The sequence below is a fragment of the Coregonus clupeaformis genome, unplaced genomic scaffold (genome assembly GCF_020615455.1).
Source record: "Coregonus clupeaformis isolate EN_2021a unplaced genomic scaffold, ASM2061545v1 scaf0018, whole genome shotgun sequence".
Taxonomy (NCBI): Eukaryota; Metazoa; Chordata; class Actinopteri; order Salmoniformes; family Salmonidae; genus Coregonus; species Coregonus clupeaformis.
Window position 1 is genome coordinate 1,330,489 of NW_025533473.1, and position 22,788 is coordinate 1,353,276.

Genomic DNA, 22,788 nt, shown 5'->3' on the forward strand with positions numbered 1-22,788 from the left:
TCTGCCATTAATCCACCGTTCTTCACCTCTCGGTGGAACTGGTGGAGTGTAGGGGTCACTTACTCTCATGGCAGTAGGTCCCGGTGAAGCCCTCCTGGCACTCGCAGCTGAACTGGCCCCCAGCCTGGCTCCGGCAGCGCCCGTGGGGCCCGCACACATTGGACGAAATCAAACGCACGCCCCCAGGGGTGCTGTTGGATGCCACGGCAACCGTGCAGCTGTCAATCACTGAGGGAGAGAGACCGGGCGAGGTTAGGACAGTGTGCATATATGGCAATCACAAATGTTGATATCTATTGCACAAAACTGACGTTGCCACACATCGTATCAACCTTCACAAATGCTTTGGCTGCTACACCTTCCAAAAAATAAATAGTCAACAGATACAACACATGCCAAGGCCCTCCTAATTTATTTAGTCTGTGGTGTGTGTTTAGATAAAAGTAGTTAACTAAATACAAGGGTATAAACCCTTATCACACTGTTGTAATTACTCTCTCAAAAAATGCGCACGCACACACACGCCAGAGTGAGAAAACGAAGGGGGTCTATTGAGTATTTAGCAGGAAGAACACACACAGAGCACTTCACAGTTTGTCAGATTATTCTGGGGCGTTTTGGAGAGACGAACAAAGTCCAGTAGGGAGGGGAGGAAATATTTAAGAAGCAGAGGCAATTTGTCAGAAGGAGGAGGGGGGCGGTGGGGGTTCTTGAAGGGAGTGTCTTGTCAAAAAAGTATTCTGTCAGCAGTAGCTGCTCGAAGACAAGAAACCAAATCTTAACCCTTCCCATGGTAACGAGGCCCTGGGGGACCGGCGGAGAACGGGTTAGCGCCGCGCAGGCTTGCTAACCCTAGGTCTTCACACACAATAGTGTGACACACACACCCAGCACAATGGCCTTGAGTTAGCGGACTAGATTACAGGCTCTGCTCGGCTAAAAAGCCCCCCTCTCAGATTTACAGTTGGCTATAAAAAAAATCAAAGTGAGACGAGTGACCTCAAATTTTTGGTGTTACCTTTCATTAGCATTAGCCAAGCTAGCCGAAACTGGCTAGGCTAACACTGAAAACCAACAGACTTTTACAGCACTGTAAAGACTGCACAAGGCTAAAGCAAAAAGCTAATATGAACCTTTGCAGGGTGTGGTACGACAGTGGTCCTTCAAATGGGAACAGTTCTTGCCCTCGTAGTCTTCGGGACATTTGCAGAAGTAATCGGTAGCCAGGTTGAAACACTTGGCCCCGCTTTGACACGGGCTCGGCATGCAGTAGTCGATATCCAGCTGAGAAGGTGAGAACAGAAACAGAACGGTTTAGACATAAGCCATGTAAAGTAATACCTGCCATTTTACCTTTTCCATAATAACCTATTGTAGACTTCACCACGGAAACCTGCTAAAGAACCATAAACAAACGCTTAGCAGTGGGGAGTTGGAGGAGGCGGGAAAAGAGAAGACAGACTTAGCCCAGACAGAAGGTTCACAAGTGTTAACAAGCGCAACAAAGCTCTGGTTTAGAGTTGCAAAGAGAAACGATCGCAGAGCGAAACGCAGGTGCGATTACAGTGGGGCGAAAGGTAGCACCAAAAAAACTAACAGAACGGGGGAAAAAAGGAGGGAAACAATTGAAGAGGAGGATATCAATGAAAACAGATCATGGTGAGGAGATTCACGCAGGAGAGAGGGAGGCAGTCAAGGAAAGTTGGCCCTAACCACCGATCTAGGATCAGATTACCCCATCTCCAATCCTAACCTTAACCATTAAAAGTATGGGGAAATACTGTATCTGACCGTGGATCAGTGGTTTGAGGTGACTGCAACTTACTCTGGATTTACTCAAGATAAGTTGGCCCTAACCACAGATCTAGGATCAGATTATACTACCTCCTATCCTAACCATAAACCATTACAAGGATGGAGCAATATCTGCACCTGGATCAGTGTTGTGGTTTGAGGTGACTTGGACCAACTCTGGGTGGGCTCTGGGCACAGTGAGGGGGTGTGGTGCCAATCTCTGCTCACCTGACAGAAGTTGCCAGAGAAACCGGGCGGACACAGGCACTGGAAGCCGTTGACGTCGTCCTTGCAACGGCCACCGTTCAGGCACGGGCCACTGGCGCACTCGTCTATGTCCTTCTCGCAGTGCTCGCCGCCGAAACCCGACAGACACACACAGCGGTACCCGTTCACCATGTCCTAGGGAGGGGAGGGAACCGGAGAGAGGAAAAAATAAAGAGAGAACAGGGTGTTGGTGGTGAGTGTGGGAGGTACGGAACGGGGCGGTGAGGAAAACAAGCCATTGTGAAAGGGTTGGAAAAGAATTAAGACAGATTTCTTTTTCCTGGCAGGGGACGAGAATGTTTATGGTAATCTGATCTATTGTAGTCATGAAGACCTTCCGCCTATTCCCTCCCTCCCTCCCATCCTTCACAAGCATTCATGTCTTTCTGCCCCTCACTTTGTTAGCATTGCCCGAGCAACTCTGTCATGTCTGTGTTCTGAAAGCAGTTTGCCATTTTTAAAACTGCTATAAAAGGAAAAAAGGGGCAGAAAGAGGAGAAGGGGGGAGAGAAAGAAGCCAAAAACAACTCCAATATGCAAGGAAGTGTCCGAAATATGTAAATTGCCCAGGACCGGTACATTCCGGTAAAATAAGAAAACATCTGTGTCCCAAATGGCACCCTATTCCCCATGATAGGGTTCTGGTCAAAAGTAGTGCAATATATAGGGAATACGATGCCATTTGGGAGGAACCCAATAAACATACCTTGCAGGTTCCCCCATTTTGACACTGGTCCTGGCAGTCATTGATATCTGCGGAAACAATTTGTAACAATACAAAATAAGAAAAGAAAAAAAAATATAAATTATGTATACAATTTGAGCTCCGCCGAGGCGAGGCCTTGATAAGAATTTATTGTCAAAATTTCCTGCAAGCTTTCCTCAAGATAAGCCTTGTTTGAGAATGGGTGGGGAAAAAAAGGTGCGATTCAGTCGGGCCTCGGTGCGCTGGGGCTTCACACGATTGTTCGAGCACCCATGTTATCTGGACATTATCGTCTGCCCAGCTGTGCAAGCAGACAATGACTCCAGATAAAAACATGTATTTTATTTATTTATTTAATATATATATATATATTTTTTTGCTGTTGTCCATTTTCAGACTGACCACTCCAGAACTAGTAGTCCAGGTCCAAAAAACACTGAGCCAGCCTCAGTCCTTGCCTTCATTGTCATGAACTCACTTCCAAAACTGGCCCTAGAACAGTTGTTTAAAGTTGCTACTGGCACTTGACAGTGTCATTGCTTCATTGTAGAACAGGGGTGTGCAACTTTGGACTCTGGAGATTGAATGGCAGGGTGAGCAGGCTTTTGTTCTACCCCGGCACGAAGACACTTCAACTAATCATGCTTTCAATTGCCAACCATGATTAGTTAATTAGTTGAATTACCCATGTTAGTGCTGGGCTGGAACAAAAGCCTGCATCCCCCGCTGCTCCCTGGAACCAGACTTGCCCACCCCTGCATTAGAACAAGCGACAGGCTTTTTCATTGAAAACACTCACTGGTGTCACAGTTCTGGCCCATCCAACCGGGGAGGCACTCGCAGAAGTACCCTCCAATCAGGTTGCGGCAGGAGTTGGCATTCAGGCAGGGGTCGCCTTCGCACTCATTGGCGTCTGAAACCCACAAAAACAAACCGTTGAGAAAGACACAGATAGAGGAAAAAGGACCATTTAATTCCTTCATTCCTCTTACAGGGCATTGGCCTGCGACTGTGAGGTGTCGGCAGCCATAGGATTTGAATTTGGGGATGCCTATTCTAAGAATTCTATTTATGGTATTTTCTGGTGGTCTGCTGTGGTTTGCATTCAAACCGCGTCGGAGCCAGTCCCCATGGTGAAAGGCGATTGGGGACAAACAAACACAAATGTTCCGGGGGTGGGGGGGGTGAAGGGTAATGGATCAAGGCAGCAGTGAAGAGTTAGTGGCACCCATCCTCTCGCTCCTCACACTAAGAAGGGGTGAGGAAGAGAGAGAGGAGAAGAAGAGGGAAAGGAGGAGTAAGAAGGAGTGGGGGGGAAGGGTAGTTGTTAGTGGATTAAAGCAGGAGTGAATAGAGTTGGTGGCACCCATCCTCTCGCTACTCATTCTAAGCCCTTTAAACACACTGCCATTCCTCAAAGGATGACCTCCCGGCTTAGGAAACCCCACTTTATCCCTGCCCCGAGGATTCCCAAAAGTAGCCATGGAATGGAATGCCGAAGGAACTTTGCCCCATCCTGGCATGCCCGTTTCCAAATCTTCACACTAGAGCGCCACCAAAAGACAAGGGTGGTATGACGAAGAGGAAGATGAATTTGCACTTAGAAGCTTTTCTAAGGTTAGTTTTGAGATTTCACCCCCTAATGGTTAAAGTTCAGATTTGGAGAGTGTAAGCTGGTCCTAGATATGTGTACTAAGGACATCCTTTAATTGTAGCAAGGTTGTTAGAAGTTGCCCTCAACCACAGATCTAGGAAACTAACTTTAACCATTAGAGAGAAGAAGAGATATTTGACCCTGTATCAGTGGGTCAAATACAGTATATAATCTACCAACTCCGTAGTGGGCATAGAGATCAATACAGTACTCTCTCTATGGTAGTAGGATATATAATATATAGGTGGTAGTGGGATAGAGAAGGACTAGGTTGTTGTTGTTGTGAGATAGACGGTAGAGGTTTGTAGGATATACGAGTACTCAGTCGTTTCTGTGATAGAGGGGATACAGTAGAGGAGTTGCATGGGGTTTGTGGAATATCAGAGGTATACGGTTTTTAGGATAGAGGATGAATGAGAGATCAGTGGTTGTATGATAGGGTTCCAACTAGATGGCCAAGCTGCAAAGTCAGACTTCGCAACTAGGCCAGATAGTGACGACCGTATGATAGCGGAGGTGCGGGGTGTTATGGGATAGAGGACTGACTGACCGATGAGGCAGGTCTTGCCGCTCCACTGGGAGGGACAGGTGCACTTGAAGCCGTTGACCTGGTCCTGGCAGGTGCCTCCATGGCCACAGGGGTTGGGGAAACACTCGTCCACATCTGGAGGGAGGGAGAATGTCAAATCAAAAGTCCATGACTATGGTCTCTAGCGCTTGAAAGGCTGATCGCATCATAATGACACAAAATACATTTACATTTTGAAAGTCATGTCCCCGCAGTTATTGACTTTTCCTAAATAAGTCAATACAACACACTGTGGTTGTTAGAATCTTAACCCCTATTAATATCACAAACAGAACTGGTGTTATAACCAGTTTTATGAGGGCATGTCATTTTTTGTATGGTTTCCGCCCGTTGCCCCTCCATCTCCCGATAGTAGGGCCTGCTCCCCTCCTTCTCTCGACAGTTGAACGTGCCGTGCCCAGTTGATAATCACCCTGATAATTGCTTCGAAACTGAACCTAAACTATAACTAAACTAATTTCACACATAAGAGACGAAAAAAAGTAAATTATGATGGGGGTGAATGGGTTGATGAGCGAGGGGAAGCGAACAATGCATATTTATGTAATGACCAGTTGTGAATGAAGAACAGGGCGGGCCATTCTACTGTATTAATCTATTCAAATTATAATCTCAAAACGGTAGCGGAGAAATGTCAACACGGACAACTTCTTCATGTCACGGTCATTGGCGAACAAGTTGGTTGCAAAGAAAACAAGCCTGGTCGGCACCATGAACAAAGTGAGACGGGAGCTCCCTCCCTCTGCGCAAAACAAGGCACCTGCACAGCAACAGTACTCTACAACAGTGCTGAAGAGTGTCAAGTCAACACTCACACCTTACCAATGCAAGGCAAGAAAGAACGTTTGTGTCATGAGCGCCATGCATCCAACAGTTGCCATCAACAGGGCCACAGAGACCGAACAAAGGTATTTCAAAATTAGGCTACATAATACGCATTCAGTGGTGTAAAGTAAGTAAGTAAAAATACTTTGAAGTACTACTTAAGTATTTTGGGGGTATCTGTACTTTATATTTTTTACTTCACTACATTCCTAGAGAAAATATGTACTTTTTACTTCCATACATTTTGAATGCTTAGCAGGACAGGAAAATTGTCTAATTCACGCACTTATCAAGAGAACTGCCTCTGATCTGGCGGTCTCACTAAACACAAATGCTTAGTTTGTGAATGATGTCAGTGTTGGATTGTGCCCCTGGCTATCCCCACCCCCAAAAAAGAATATCATGCCGTCTGGTTTGCTTAATATAAGGAATTTGAAATGATCTATAGCATTTACTTTTACTTTTGATAATTAAGTATATTTAAAACCAGATACTTTTAGACTTACACTCGAGTAGTATTTTACTGGGTGAAATTCACTTGAGTAATTTTCAAATTAAGGTATCTTTACTTATAACAATTGTGTATTGTTTCTACCACTGTACGCGTCGCCATATATAGATCCACTTATACAATGCATTATGCTCTTCTGTATCACACGTGTTGTTTTTCCTATGAGAAAACGATCCTAATGTTCTCTACTTCTATTCCATTCTATTGTTGCGGATTTTTTGGATCAGATGGCACGGCTGTACACAGTGAAAGGAGGAACCTGCCACTGTGTTCTACAACATGCTTGACTTGGCTGCTATCAACGCACGTGTTGTTCAAGCATGAACACCATGAGCAGGAGAGACTTCATCATGAGTCTAGCACACGGGCGACGTGAGAGACATACAAGGGCCAAGGCAGCAGCAAAGATTCCACGCGAGCCGTTGCGCAAGCCAAGGAGCAACGAGGCCAGGCTTTTCTAGTGCTAGAGGCCGGTGAATGTACAAGGGTAAACCCACTGAGTATAATATTGAATTTAAATTACCTAAACCTCAGGTATTACATACTATAATGTATTACTTACTGATGCTGCAGGAGGGGCCACTCCAGCCGGGGGCACACTGGCACTCGAAGCCCTGACTGGTCTCCACACAGCTCCCTCCGTTAAAACAGGGCTCCGACAGACAGGCATGCTCTGCTATGGACCGAGAGAGAGCGAGACAGACAGCGAGCGAGAGAGAGAGAGAGAGCGAGTGAGTAAAAGGGAGAAAGATGGGAGAGAAAGAAGGAAGGGGAGGTGGAGAACGGATAGAGCGGGTAGAGGAGAGAGAGAGAGAGAGTTAAACTCCTAAACTCCGTTAGTTCTCACACTGCAGGAGGGTGGGGTGGGTTTTCCCCTCGCTGCTGTCGGTTCCCAGCAGCTCTCTCTGGCCCAGCTAGGCTACAGCCAGTGGAGTGGAAAGCCCCTTTGACCTCTCACTAACCAGCTCTGGACCACACCGCAAGACGAGGTGCAAGAGAGGGAGGGAGAGATAAAGGAGAGTGCTGAGTGCAAGAGAAATAAACAGAACAAGAGAAAGAATGACATTTCTCACTGAGAAAAAGACAACCAGACAAAGAATAAAATACACAGAAAGAAAGTGACAGAGTTACAGAAAGAGGGAGAGAAAGACTGAGGGTCCGTTCCCCCACTAGGCCTACGTCGTTAGAAAAAACAAACGCAAAAAAAACATCCCCTCTCCCATTTCACTCTCACTAGCCCCCCAGGGCCCTAGCCCTATAGCCTTAGCGTTAACTCTAGCTAGCAGGAAATCGTCTGTCATGGCATGTTGACCCACCGAGCGACGCGCCGTGACTTCCACCCGAGCACAAATCATTGTCCATCCCTCCGCGGGAGGACGAGAGAAGACAGGAGGGAAGAGAATAGCAAACTCACAAGTCACGACGGATTCCACCGCTCAAATCAATTAATGCTCTGCATTCTTTGGCCGGCAGACCGAGGCTGCGTCCCAAATGGCACCCTATTCTCTGTATAATGCACTACCTTTGACCAGAGCCCTATTGACCCTGGTCAAAAGTAGTGCCCTGAATAGGATGCCATTTGGGACTCAACCCAAGGGGGAGGCGAGAGGGAGATGACTGTTGATTGGTGTCAGCGGGCTAGGGGCAGGGGAGGAAGAGAAAGGGATAGAGAAGGAGCATAGGAGGGGGGTTTAATGTTGTTGGGTCTGGCTGGGAGAGAAAAAGAAAAGGAGAATTCAGGCTTGACTGGAAGCTGGAATCCCCCTCTTCTCTCCCTCCACTCCCTCCCTCGCTCTCAAGATGACCGGCGATAGTTTTCAAACCCTTGCTACAAACAGAGGTGGCAACTGTCCCAGACTAACACAGAGCGGGCGTGTTTGACTGCCAACGCCTACAGGGAGCTTCCCCCTCAATTGGCTGAGTCATGTCTCCATTGACCCCCATACAAAACAAGGGCCATCTACTCATCCTAATGTTTGAATTCGACCCAACTTCTTTGAAACGTCCTCAACTCAAAACAAATTACATATACAACTCATCCCTATGATCAAAACTAAAACGTTATAGAAACCAACCTTAATTCAAACAAATGACACATTTAAACAACTAAAAGATGTGAGGTAACTGTTAGATTTGTTGATGAAGGTGGAATACAATCCACCCTCATAGAAAGGTTAGCTCCGTTAATGGGTCTCCTCCCGTTCCCGTTTCCCTTGACAACACCTTAACGAGGTCGTCACCTCCTGGCCGGAGTGACGCAGGAGACCGCCCGACGAACGGAACCTCCCTGGATGGGGTTAAGCACGGGGCTGACCCCCCCTAACCCCTGAACTATGACCCCTCGACCTGTCGCACCACATGACTTGGATCTCACCGACCGGTCTTGGGAAAACAAATACCTTTTTCTCTCAGTCTTCACCAGAAAATGAAAAAAATTGAGAGTGGTGTTCAAGACTAATATCCCTCTGTGACAATAAAGTTAATCTTATCCTGTCTTGTTTTCTACTCCAATGTCACTCTCATAAGGAAGAAACATTGAGTGGAACCAGACCCTAGACACTACAAGCGACTTACCTAATATATATATATATATATATATAGATATATGTGTGTGTGTGTGTGTGTGTGTGTGTGTGTGTGCGCGCGCGCGCGCAAGTACACGTATGTGTGTCTGTGTGTGTGTCAGGCGACTCACCTTTCTCGCAGGTGACACCAGAGTAGCCGTCAGGACAGGCACAGTGGTACTTGTCAGGTCCAGTGTTGCTGCAGGTCCCCATGTTCAGACAGGGCTGGAGCGTACCACATGTGTTCAGATCTGGAAGACAGGGAGGGAAAAGTATGAGTGTGTGTGTGTTGGTGTTTCACAGCAAATGGGTGAGTGTGTTTGTGGATGGCACCAGTTATCAGCTGTATATCTACAGAGCAGAGTGGTATACTACAAAGCAGGATCAATGAGTTAGCCAGCTAACTTGCCCAAATATTCTGAAATAAATAAATAAATAAATAAATAAATATATATATATATATATATATATATATATATCTTTAAGATAAGCTTGAAATGGGCATGGTGTAATTGACTCAACAACCAAAAACATATCTAAGTTGAACTTTCTTAATGAACCAGAAATTCAGTAGGCCTATTTCTGGTTGTTTGTCAAAGAGCTGGCCAACTCAATGATCATGCTTTGTAGTATACCTCTCTGGTGTGTGTTTGCATGCGTACCTTTGTCGCAGAGCTGGCCACCAAAGTTTGTGTCACAGAGGCACTGCCACGGTTCCACGCAGGTTCCGTGCACACATCCCGGGTGAGGGATGCACTTATCACAGTACTCGCCCTGCCAGCCATACAGACACCTGCAGGACACATGCACACACTCGATAAGTACTCAATGCACGGGACGTCCGATCTTAACAAAAACACATATTCAGTGCTCAACACTATCCCGCTTAAAAACACACACAATGTATCGCAAGCTCTCTTTTAACACACACACAAATGAGTTGGGCAGGGCTAAGACTGCTCCTTGAGTAAGTAAAAGTGCTTGTCTGGACAGGGCACTAGCGGGGGTAAACTTTCCACTGAGTCATTAGGATAACAGAGCGAGTCGAATACACCCCCCACACACACACCTTATAATTCATCCCTGGTATCCATGCCCAGCCCACCCTTGCTTGAGGCAATGGATAATTATTCCAGCTACCCAATATATATACACCTCCTACCTAACACATAATTTGCTTCTGAAAGGCTTGAATCAGAGCTGCAAAATCCATCAAAATGTGAAACCATCAAAAGTCCCCATTTCACTCCAGCCTCCCTTAGGAATCAGACGTGTGTTTGAGTTCAGATAAAGCCATAGAAGCTTCTCCAGAATCTCCACAACATGCTAACGTCTCCTAGCGGCGCTTTCCATTTTTTCTTGGCTGCGAGACTAAAAGGCTAACGCGACATCAAAGTGTGGCGCTGAAGGGAGGTGAAAGAGGGTGGGGGCGGGGAAACAGACAGGTGAAAGAAAAAAAAATCCTTTGAATTTGACAGCGGTCTTCGAGACCAGATTCCGCCGCCGCCATTAAGCTCTCACCACTCTGGGGGCCCCTGGCAGACGTGTGCAAAGGGGGTCGAGAGGGGTCGCGATAATCTCCAACCACCCCACATACACTCCCTTCCCAAAACACGCAAAGGTCTGGGCCCTTCACAGCTCTGGATGATGGGAGGGGGATTCATTGGTTTGTGTTTATTTGCAATGGAAAACTTTTTTTAAACAGTCACTTCCTGCTTCAGTCTGTTTTCTTCTGTGTTGGTGTTGGGAATTCCCCCTGTCAATGGTGTTGTTATCTCCATGTGGAACAAGGGTGTTGCTGAGTGACAAGTTGCAGCGAGATTCTGAGTCTGGCTCTATTCATTGAGCTTTTTACTAACTTAGGTTAACTGAAAATGTTTGTGTTGGGAAAAAGCGGTGCTTACTTGCAATCTCCGGGCAATTTACAGGAACCATGTTCAGTGCTGCAGCCTTGCCTGCAAATAGCTGAGCGAGATAGAAAGAAAATGAGGGAGAAGGTAAAGGAGAAAGCGAGAGAGAGAGAGAAATAAAGTCAAGAGGGGTGACAGTGAGAGTCAGCAAGAAATTCACAGTAAAAGAAAGTAAGAGAGAGTGACGAGAGAGATAGAGAGAAAACACGAAGAGTCAGCATGATGATGTCAGACAACTCCCCCTCCCACCGCCACTATCTCATCTACAAATTCGTGGGAATGTCCTAAGCTCCAACCGGGGCAGTAATCCTACAAAATCCAAGACTTATCCCGGAGCCCTGCCATCGCTCCCCGCTAGGATACTAGGGCCTAAGGGGTGCGCTGGTGCGTTGCAAACAGCCCAAATTCCAAACGGCAACGCTAACTATTTGTACAAGCCTGCCAGGCCGGCTAGCTTGACTCCACCCCTAAATGATATTTAGCCTAGAGTTCATTCTCTCTCTGGTTGGATTCACCTCAACACAGTTGCTATCAATTGCTGGCCATTGTCACTTTCGCTAGTTTTGGACTTCCCTTCCCTGCCTTAATGACGGCATGCTAACAAAAGGCACTAAAGCACAAGTTGCCCTTAAAAAGGCACACTGTTATTTATAGAACATTTTGATCATTGAAATTATATATCGCAATTGATTCTTGATGAATGTCACTTAGTGCCTTTTGATCTTTGTTCAACTGTCTAACCTCATGGTAAAAATAACATCTTAAGCCTTTGGCTTCACGTTGCTGTAAAATTACAGATAACTACTTTTGTTAAACCTCTCCCTCTTACCAGTGCTGCATTCTGGTCCGGACCACCCTTCGAGGCAGGTCTTGTTGCCGTTGTGGTCGCAGTTGTAGTGGCCAAAAAAGTCGTCGCGCGGGCGACAGAACTTGTTGCAGCCGAAACCGTAGTAGTGCTCGTCGCAGCTGACCCGGATCTGGTACTCGAACTGGCCCACCGGCCCGTTGTGCTTCAGGCTCTGCCACTGGCGGCTGGGGTTGATCATGCCCGACTGAACGGCCTTCTCAATTATCTCGCCTCCCACGCCTGATGGAGGGAAATGGATTGCGGAGAGAGAGGAGTCAGAGGGACTGGTAGGAAACACATGGGCATAAGGGGGAGGGGGAGGGGGGAGGCAAAGCCATAAATGCAGTCATACAGACAGAATACATACACAGAAGTCAACAAATGAGGATGAGAATGCCCATTCAGCAAGACCAAGCGTCTTGCTTTGGGACATTTCAATGCCGCTTCTCGGTCTTTACTAGTAGAGGTTCTCCAAATATCAGTGGGTAAATGCCCAAATATGAATTGCCATCCAAGTCTACTGCTGCCAACAGACATAAGAGGTGATGCCCCCTTCTGTCCCTGCCCACTTCGCCACCCTCTGCTACCCTTGCACCCAAACAATCTCGACCTCGCCCGGGGTCAGCGCTCGAGGGAGAGAGGATGGCATCCCTACCATGCCAGCGCTGCCATGTCACACTGCGTTAGGGCAGTCGCTGCCTCCTAATCCCATTTTCCATAAAGAAGTCCTCTGGTGCTCAAGAAATACAGAAAGGCAGTAATGCAAACACAACCCCAACGCAAATGTAAAAAAAAAACTGTACAAAACATTCTTCCCACTTAAATTCCGTTCAGCCTCTGCGAGCTTTGACAAGGGGGTGCGAAAACGAACAAAAACGTCAGCTTAGAATTTGTTTACTCCTCTTTTCTTGGAGGGAAAGCTGCTTTCTTACGGCAGTGCTAGTTGTAGTGGCGGGCCGTAGTAGTAATATTCCAGGCCGTTCTAGAATCCTGAGCTCCAATGTGGTATTTCGCCAGTGGAGTGCAAAGTGTGGTCGGGGTGAGGTGACGCCCTCTCACTACCTGAGGCCCGGAATAGTTTGACGGCGAGGGGGTTGTGGTTTGGCTAAATAATGGACAAAATTAACCCAGGGTCCTCGAACTGATAATTTTTTTTTTAAATACGACCTTGAAGCAAACTGTGACCCGCCATATCAAACAGGAATGTCCTGGACGGTTGACGGTGCGAGAAATAGCGCTAACGTAGCATATTTTTTAAATATAGCCAACCTCAAGAAACTGTACTGGACCATCCTGGAGATTTGACCAAACATTTAAACCTCTCAGTTCCGTGGTGAATACAGCTCGTGGCAACGAGTCGAGTCGGCACCGACATGATAGTGAACTCGGTAACTTGTAATTTAAGCTTATGTAAGCACAATTTAGAGATGCTAACTCTAGGCTAAGGTTAGCCGTAGCAGTGTATTTGGCTAGCATTAGCATCACAACTGTGATAGGCTTTTAATGAGTCTGCTTATTGGAGGGTAATTGGCCACGTGCCCAGGGCACTTAGTTTGTTGACGCTAAGTGAGACGGTCAATATTTGGCCTGTCCTCGTTTGGCCCTCTTCCTTGGCAGACGTTTTCATTGATCTAGCTGGCTTGTTGTGTGTGCTTGACGGCAGGAGGGATTTCGAAAAATAAAGTCTTCAACCTCACACTAACCTTTTCGCATTTGGCCTTTATTGGCCCGAATGCGATGCTTAGTTTCATGCTCGATGTAGACTTGGCTGTGGTGGAACTAATGCCCTCCTCTCCTTCTGGGCCAAAGCACACCTGGACAGTGGTCAGCGTACCCTGGGGCCGATTTAACACGGGAACTATAATGGTTCCCTAAGGGACGCCAAATGCAACACACAGCCATAACTCCCACTGACCGCCTAACGGTCGGGCTGAAAACAAACAACGCTCAAATCTGTAGTGTGATCTCGCTCCATCTCCTTCTCACTCTCTCCCTTACCCGTCTATACTACCGTCACTGTTTTCTGAATGAGACTATTGCGTAACATTACAGTTGAGAGACAAATCGATAGTTGGGGATAACGAGAGCCAGAGGGAATGACTCAAGGTTCTTTATGCTTCATAGTTTTCTGCCCAATTTTGGTCAGTAATGCCAACCAATGGCTTTTCAAATGGGGGGGGGGGGCTGAATGTGAGTATCATAAAGGCCAATGTGTGAGTGTGTACCACACACACACAGAATGGTGGCGTGACCCTGGCCTGCACCTGCCATCAGTCATAAAGCCTTTAAAAACATTTTTATAAGCACAAGTCTAATTTCCCTGCCCCCAATCCCCCTCCCCCCTAATTGTCCCTTACCAAGAAATCAGTCCCCCACCCCCCACCCCCCACACACACACCTCTGCCCCTTTACACACAAGTAAGTGACTGCCTTAAAGGTTCCTTATTTTTGTCCTGGGACCACCACTTCCAGGTCACGGGGTCGTGTTGCTTTTGTAATGTGAAACCGAATGGAGCAGAGAGAGAGCGATGTAACATAATGCTGGGGGATAATACTCACTGCCCGTAGAAGAGTCATTGTTGAAGTCCAAGGCCTCCACGATCAATGTATAGGACCTCTAGAGAGAGAGATAAGATTGATAAGATAGAGAGAAGGGTCAGGTAAAACAACTCACAGCTGCATTAACCCTTTCACCCCTGGCTGACAAGTTCACTTTTAGATTCCTTTCTGCATAGTTCCTGCTAACAGAGTTGGCTATAGGCTACTTCTTATTTAGCCTACTGTTTGAATGGACATAACATTTTCGCAGAAATCCAAAGAATTGGGGGAGAGAAAGTCCCATTTTAGGTAATAATTGTCCTTAGATCTGGTATAACATTAATGCAGCGTATCAATAAAACAAAACATTTCTTTATTATTAGGCACACATTCACAGGGAATAGTGTAAATACAGCCAAACTCCTTCCCATTCGTGAGGACACACACCAGAGAGCCGCGAGCGAGTGGGTATGGTGTCTGTCCATTGGCAGTTCTCCATATGTTGCAGATTAGAGAGAGCGCGGCTATCCCCCCCCCCAGGCACCAGCAGCCCTCTGATCCGGGCGGGCTAAGCCACTCTCCCTTATAGCAACCCACCCCAAAACTAACCCACTGCCCCCCCCCCCGGATAGAGAGAGATCAGGTGGCGATAAAGAAAGCAAACCGCTGGCATTGTTTAAAAACATCCTGGGCTCCTTTATTTTTTTCCTTCCACTGCACTGTGAGTAGTTATGTGTGGAGCGACTTGAGCGCGCTGGAGTAGGTAGAATAGAATGGGTTTGAGGTAGTGGGTTTGCATCTCTGGAGATCTCTGCTGTGTGTGTGTGTGCTTGTGTGTGCGTCGTGGGGACGGGGAACGGGAGGGGGTCCATTATTTCGGCACCTCTTTGAAACTCTTTGTCTCTCTTAAGGCCCCCATAGCTCTCACCGGTATCGGATAACGGACAGCGGAGAGCCGTGGAGGGCTGGGCTGAGGGAGGAGTGTGTGTGCCAGAGTGTGTGTATGCGTGCCTTCATTAATTTGAGACTGTTGTGTACAGTATCATACGTTTTTATCTGGGTGCGTCATATATCGGTTTGTGTGTGCGTGCAATTGAGTGTGTGTGCGCAAATAAGTGTATGTGCGTGCCTGAATGCAAGTGTGTGTCCATACTTGGCTCCAGTCAGAGGGCATGGGCCTCTCTCCACACTCACTTGCCAACATTCACATGAGCACTCCTTGTAGCACTTGTCAATGAAGCTCCAAAAATATGACGGGAGGAAGGTGTGTGGTGGTAGAAACAGGGGGTGATGGAGGGGGTTGGGGTGGTCGGGGCAGACAGCACTCGCTCGTTCTTTCCCTCCCTCTTCTTGGAGGCATGCCCGGCCTCTTGTGCGGGACTTACGGCCTTGCCACTTTGTCTCATTTAAACAAACACACCGCTGGTTCGCTGGCACACATAGCCCTGCACAGCCTAGCAGCAGCTGAAGCTAGCTATATTGTTCCATTGAATCACTGATTGTTATCTTATATGGATGTCAGTCTAATTACTGGTTGTTTTACTCCTAGGAAATCCAGATGATGTCAAGATATGGGTAAAACCACACAGCAGCTCCAACTGTGTGTGCAGCCATTTTGCGTATCATGATTCGTGATCATAGCCATTGAAATGGAGAGACAAGCTAAACAGTGGTAGCCAAGTCAACTCAAGTTTCCTTTACTATCCATAGCTTGGGAATTTCACTTGGCTAGCTTCACAATTTAAAAGCACTGTCCTTAAATAAAAAAACAACTCCACTCAAAACTGTCCTTTCCTTACAAATATCAAAGAAAAATTATTGTAAAACATTTCCCCCTCCCAAACCCAGCCGGTTAGTACATGCCACCTTTCGTCTGTGCCAAAGTCATGTTTACCAAAATGGTAAATAGCAGCCAGGTAAGAAGGCAAATCACACCATCCCTTCTTTCCCCAGACTAGTGGTGCCTCTCCAAACATTGTCCCACTTTCTCCCCTACGTCACTCCCTCCTTGCTGCAATATCATTGAGTATTTTTGGAATGGGGCCTAACTACATATTCCGTACCCAGTTTTGGTTGGGGACAGAGGCACGGCCGGGCGCTTTCGCTAGGCTGAGATAAGTGTGGGAAAATAGTTCAAAAGCAAGTGAAACGAGCAGACAAGCCTGGGCACGTCCAGGAAGGGAGTTGGCAGGGTGAGTAAGTGCCTGTGTTTTGCAGAGCGGTAGGAGCAGGGCTCACGCTATGGTGGCCTGAATGGCCTCTACCTATAAAAAGGGGAACTGATATAATGCTCTTTTTTAAAACCCCTTTTTCTCCCCAATTTCGTGGTATCCAAATTGGTAGTTAGTCTTGTCCCATCGCTGCAACTCCCGTACGGACACGGGATAGGTGAAGGTCGAGAGCCGTGCATCCTCCGAAACACAACCCAACCGAGCCACACTGCTTCTTAACACAATGCCCAATTAACCTGGAAGACAGCCGCACCAATGTGTCAGAGGAAACACCGTACACCTGGCGACACAGGAGTCGCTAGAGCGCGATGGGACAAGAACATCCCTGCCGGCAACCCTCCCCTAACCTGGACGACGCTGGGCCAATTGTGCGCCGCCCCATGGGTCTCCCGGTCGCGGCCGGCTGCGACAGAGCCTGGACTCTAAACAGGATTTATAGTGGCACAGCTAGCACTGCGATGCAGTGCCTTAGACCACTGTGCCACTCAGGAGGCCATATAATGCTATTCTTTTTGGGGGAAGAAAGGATGAAGTCATCGTTGCCCACATTGAATGAAACCACAATGGTGGATTTTTTTTCATCATGGTTTATTTGCAACCGGGGTCCTTTATCAAAGGTCAACTGATATGGGGCCGGTTTCACAGACACAGATTAAGCCTAGTCCTGGAATAAAAAGCATTCAATGGAAATTCTACATCGAAATTGTTTTTTTGTCCAGGACTAGTCTTAATCGGTTTCTGGGAAACCAGCCCATAGTGTTTTGACATTTACAAGCTTTCAATGCTTCTGGAACCTAAAATGTCCAGTATACGTGTTGGGTCAAAATGTCCAGTTAGACATAAACACTAAAAATAAACTTCTATATGGACGTGTTGTGCAGAATGTGCACAGATGAAATCCCAAGACGGTACAAGCAGGCTGTTCTGATTACCCTCACCTCATAAGTCACTGTGTGCTTATCAGTTCTGTACTGTCGGACCTCTCTCTGTTCATCCCCCTCGCCATCTCTCCCTCTTCATTAGACATTCCCCCTGCCTCTCCTAAACACACACACGCACACACTAGGCCTGATGCAAGGTAGATTAGGATTTTACGACAGTAAGGGGGATAGAGAGAGAGGAGAGAGGGATGGAGTGAAACAGAAAAAGAGGAGAAATAGAGGCAGACAGATGGATTGGAGAGAGAAAAGACAGAACGAGAGATGAGCGAGACTAAGAGAATAATCCTAGCTGAGAAGTGAGAGCGAAAAAAAAATAATGAACAGAGGAAATCCAAGCATCAACGTTGTCACTCTAGCTGAACTCTAGCCCGCTGTCTGACCATGGGGGGGGTCTACGTCCCATCAGAGTCAACTATCCCCACTGGCCTCCATCCTTCTCTAGGCTTTGGCTCTGGGGGCTGCTGGCTGGCAGAATAATAGGCCTACCGGCATTATGTGAGTAAGGCAACCGACGGGCCATAGGGGCCGAACTTCAAAATAATGGCAACTTCAGCACAACGGTTTAGTCTGGGAGCCCCGAACGAACCGCTGCACTGCTGAGTCTACTGCTGCATCCTGTTGCTTCCCCCCCAGCCACATTATTCCCATCCTGGCCTCCCATTATCTCCCATAATCCTCGCCGCCAGCCCGGCCGGGTCGAGGCTATTGTTCAGCCCACCCCACCCCCCACCCTGTTAATATAAGCTGTCACTGCTTCTGTCTGGCTAGGGCTGTCGAGCCAGGGGCCGAAAGAGAGAGAGTAGCGAGCTCCTCTCTCCAAACTCTGAAAAAGAAAGAGAGAGAGGAGAACAGTGGCCTGTGTCACATAAAATAGGGGGAATGAAAAGTTCAACAACCGCGAGTGAGATGTTGTTGGCGATACTTTTGGCCACGACAAGAGGCTGCCATTCAAGGGCCCAATAAACAGAGTGACGCACAGAGTGAGGTTGTTTTGGTTCACCCGTGCCAATTTGGGGTCGGGGTTGTGGACATATAAAACAGACCCAGGGCCCCTCTAGCCTAGCCCAAAATGTCTAGCCAAGCCTGGGGTGTATTCTTCACTAGGAACCAACGGAAGCAAACGGGCCAATATGGGGAGGGACTTACCTGAAGTCATCCATTAAGAAATGTTTGTTGCAAAACGTTTCCCGTTGTAGAATGTTTTGCTACGGTGTGCACTAATGAATACGCCCCTGTTCTTCAAAAAGTAAAGGGACGGTGACTGCTTCATTTAACACGCCAGTTACTATAGGGTGGCAGGGTTAAAAAGATGGAATGTCTTGGGTCCAGTCAAGCGCAACCGCCCAGGCCCAGGTTGACAAAGAGCGGAGGGGGAACAAGAGGCCTTTATACTGCCTGTGTTAAGGTCAGGGGCGAGGGTACACGCCCAGACCTTTGTGACTTAGGCAATGTCGACTGCCCCTAAACAGTAGTGGCATCGTGTCCTAAATGCTGGCTGACTGTCCAGTTTATGGAATATTTGGGAATATTCCGAATATTCCATACTCAGGAATCTCAAAAGTGTCCACACCTGTGCCCTGTGCCACCAACTAAACAGAACAAAATGTTGGCATAGTTCCAAAAGACTCCTATTTCTAGGAATATCCTCTTTGCAATCCACCTAGAATTAAAAAATAATAATAAAAAGAATCCACATATCCTAATTCTATGGGAAAAGCAATACAAATCCAACATTTCCCTTCCACAACACACATCATTATTCACCCATTAGGTCTAGCCATGGAGAACACTGTAAGCAAAGGGTCTGGAGGGGGGGGGGAAAGCAGGCTCCATTGACCATGCCCCCCTTGCAGGTGCACTCCTCCCTCTCTCTTGCTCCCAGTTCCATTTCTCCCAGTGGGAGGCCTCGTTACCTAGCAACTCCCTCAAACATCCAGTCACTTCATCCCATTGATGAACTGGCACCTCTTCACTGAATGCTGATGAGGCAAAAATGTACAATTCATACCAAACAGGGGGTATTGTATGACAACAAATTAAAGTGTGAAAAAAAATGCCAATTCCCCCATTCAATCTTTTATTACCCTTTCCCCTGAGCTTGTCTTTGTTGTATTTCTGGGAAAACAATCTTGAGTAATTAACCATGTTTCCAAATTGCTAGGTAGAAATTGGATGGAAAAGAAAGTATGCGATATGTCAATGGCTTCTTAGCTAGGTCTTTTCATAGTGATATTGGAGCATGTCTAGAAATCAATTTGGGGGCCACATCATTGTGTGTCCAAAACATATTTTGATGCTGCCAGGGCAACTTATCTGCATTGAAATATCGTCAGTCCACTTTGGTTGTCATGTTCTTAGGTCAACTATAGCCTAATCCTTGAAAACAATTGCTGTGTACAACTAGCCTACCTCATTCAAGCTTTATCCACTCAATTCTCAAAACTACAGTATAATCTCACACAGCCACAGAAAAAATGAGCTCAAAACATGGTCAAAATGGATGGCTCAAGTCATGAAAATTGTGGCATGGTAACAAAAAAACGTGCGCGAACACACATACACGAGAACGGTCAACCAGAGGAATGCGTAGAGTTCATTGAGTGAATTCTGTGCTTCCTGAGAGCGCATTGTGTGTAAACGCCGTGGCTAGATAACCCAGCTGTTTTATTGCCTATTCTTGCAGAAGCCATTGTTTGACGCTCCGCTACTGGCCGCGCTCTTTAGGAAAAGACAGTGGGGAATGAATCCCGTTTAGGCAGCGCGTCACTGGTAGAATGATGCGACGCTACAGTTCTTCATAAATGATTAAACCTATTTGGAATTGTCCATTTTGGTTTAGAATTATGGCCTATTCCAAGGAACTGGCGCATGAACACTAGTGATGAGTATTCAGACAGCGCAAGTTTATGGACCACCTCACCTTGAAATATTATATGTCAATCTGATTGAACCATAATATACTGTATTTGTAAGAATAAGGTAACCCCCCAAAAAAAACCCCCAAAAAAAAAACGTTACTGTGTCTTGTCGTGGCACATGCACTTACATTGTGTAGCCTGCCAGCCTCACATGACATGCTGACATTGACATATCCAAAAGTTACTTATTTGTCCATCGTTTTTGTAGTCTAATCATGTCCATTAATCTAAATTGGACTTTGCTGAGCCAAAATATTTGTGGTTCAAGTTCTCAGCAAACTCGCGCGCCCGAGAGGGAGAACATGTTACATAAACATAACTACGCAATCAACTCACCGGCCAAGCAAAGCTGAAAGGTAATACAATCCTCGACTTGTCACTCCTCATGCTCCGCAAAGAAAAAGTATTCCCTCCGACCACGGGTGTAGAAGCCGTGCCGAAACTGCATGGGCCCGCGGAAGAGACCTTCAACTGGTACTCCTTTAGACACACTTTAAAATAGGTATCACACTCGTCCCTCGTGCATTTGCGATCTGCGGCATTCCGAGATCCATCGCAGCACACGCCAGTCTGCAGTTCGCCATTCACGTTCTGCATCGATACAATTTGCAATTCGAAGTGTCCTGATGCCACAGCCACCTGTTTTGGAAAAATAGCGATATTACGTTGTTATTTGAATGAGTCTGCCTTTTGATACCTTAATTTCAAACTGTATGCAAGCTTGAACGTTTCCAACTGTATAAGTAGCTAACTGCTAAATAGAAGTAGCTAACTGCAACAAATCTTATTAAGCTAAAGTAGGTAGCTAAATGTTTAAGTCAGCAAGCTAATATCGACATTAGATAAATGTGTGCTTTGTAGTCACTAACTTGCAACAAACTATTGCAAAGAAATCCCCATACTGTTATTTTACAGAGGGACGCGTTACTGGTTTTTCTAGGCGTGAATTGCAAGTTATTTTAGAATATAAAATTGATGGTGACATGAAAACATGCTCAAGTTTTCCAGCGCATCCTCCTAAATCCACAACCAGTTCTTGAAAATGTGCAAGTCGAAAACTGTAAAATTAGAGCATTACTGTATGGACAAAAGGTGAGAAATTGGCTTGAATATGCACTTACCTTAATCCACAAGCATTGCAATAAGACATGTATAGAAAAAGCAGCACAGATTGAACTCAGTCTCAAAATCATGCCTTCTGTTTGATAGTGCCGTTTGCTGCGAAACTAAAAGTCCGGCCGACCTACGGCTCTATATACTCCTCCGATTTGAACATGCACGAGTGGAGAACAACACCTTTTCAAAAGAGCATAGATTTCCAATGCAAAATGGCCTGCCCCCTTGTCTCACTCTTTTGTCCTTTCGACTATTGTTATTTTTCTTTATATATTTCTGATCGACTCTGATACAACAATACCCACGAGCTAAGAAAGCGCCGTCTGTAGACGAATGACTGTCCCAGACTTTACAGCAAGTTCATGGGAGGAGGGGGCGGGGGCAATATCTCTGTTTAAAATTCATACGTGGGAGAGGCCCTTAGATCGAAGCCACACCCAATGTTGAATATGCATGTGTGTCGTGCATCGTGTGTTTACTCCACAATCAACTGCAAGTGCCATCATACGAGAATGCTACTTTCAAATAAGTCCATAGAGCACACAGAAAAGTACTTAGTATTTGGTTCATAATTATACATTGAGATGAAGCCTCGTGCAGTGGGCTTATTGATCTTGTGTAGTGTAATCCAATCTGGTAGTAATGAGCAAGAGTTAATTATTCTGCTTTTATTGGTCAAAATTGACATATTCTAATGTAGGCTACTAAATCAGACCAAGATATTGCAATGATATGAAAACCACTTGATGTCTGTGACAAGTACATGGCATATGTCCAACAAAATTCATGCATATTCACAGAAAAGCCACCTGATGATGTAACCATCATCCTTACATTTGACATTTTAGTCATTTAGCAGAGGCTCTTATCCAGAGCGACTTACAGTTAGTGAGTGCATACATTTTTCATACTGTGTCTTATTGTCTTGTTTGACAAGGAACATGCCTGCATCCTCATACATCTATTGCCTATGTTCAGTGAGCTGAGACGATAGTAAAAAATCCATATGATCCACATTAATATCGTATTATGTTGCGGATACCCCTATAGTTGACCCCACTTACACGGCCATTGTGGAGCCCAGCGACAGAGAAAGCCAAGCTATATCTCCAAATCCCAAACTGACAGCTGTGTGGTATAAGGAGATTTGCTGTTTTTCTGTGGTGGTGCCACAAATTATGATTGAAAAACCAGGAGGGCGCCCGTGAGGGTAAGGGGAGACTTACGGTCGGGTCCACCTATTGCGGTGACTGTGAGAGCCCTTTTTCCAACGAAGTCACTCCCTGTTCCAATGACTGTGAGAGCCCTTTTTCCAACGAAGTCACTCCCTGTTCCAAATTTCAGCATGAAAAGAATCACATAATGGGGAGTGCACTG

The 22,788-nt window shown here is 46.4% G+C and overlaps 1 protein-coding gene across 3 annotated transcripts in view; it reads right to left on the reverse strand.

Moving 5' to 3' along the window:
• LOC123480992 (protein jagged-1b-like) overlaps positions 1-21,740 on the reverse strand; it is a 29,727-nt gene extending 7,987 nt beyond the window's left edge. For 2 of the 3 annotated variants that reach the window (XM_045212517.1, XM_045212516.1), the window contains exons 1-14: positions 21,417-21,740; positions 20,632-20,934; positions 14,227-14,284; positions 11,650-11,907; positions 10,815-10,875; positions 9,573-9,703; positions 9,042-9,161; positions 6,909-7,022; positions 4,972-5,085; positions 3,567-3,680; positions 2,768-2,814; positions 2,023-2,196; positions 1,134-1,284; positions 64-228 (exon numbers count right to left, since the gene is read on the reverse strand). In XM_045212517.1, coding sequence (XP_045068452.1) covers positions 64-228; positions 1,134-1,284; positions 2,023-2,196; positions 2,768-2,814; positions 3,567-3,680; positions 4,972-5,085; positions 6,909-7,022; positions 9,042-9,161; positions 9,573-9,703; positions 10,815-10,875; positions 11,650-11,907; positions 14,227-14,284; positions 20,632-20,934; positions 21,417-21,488 — 1,882 coding nt within the window. In that variant the 5' untranslated portion in view covers positions 21,489-21,740. The remainder of the gene's footprint in view (positions 1-63; positions 229-1,133; positions 1,285-2,022; positions 2,197-2,767; positions 2,815-3,566; positions 3,681-4,971; positions 5,086-6,908; positions 7,023-9,041; positions 9,162-9,572; positions 9,704-10,814; positions 10,876-11,649; positions 11,908-14,226; positions 14,285-20,631; positions 20,935-21,416) is intronic. The other variant, XM_045212518.1, reaches the window with a different exon arrangement.
• Positions 21,741-22,788: the final 1,048 nt, after the last annotated feature.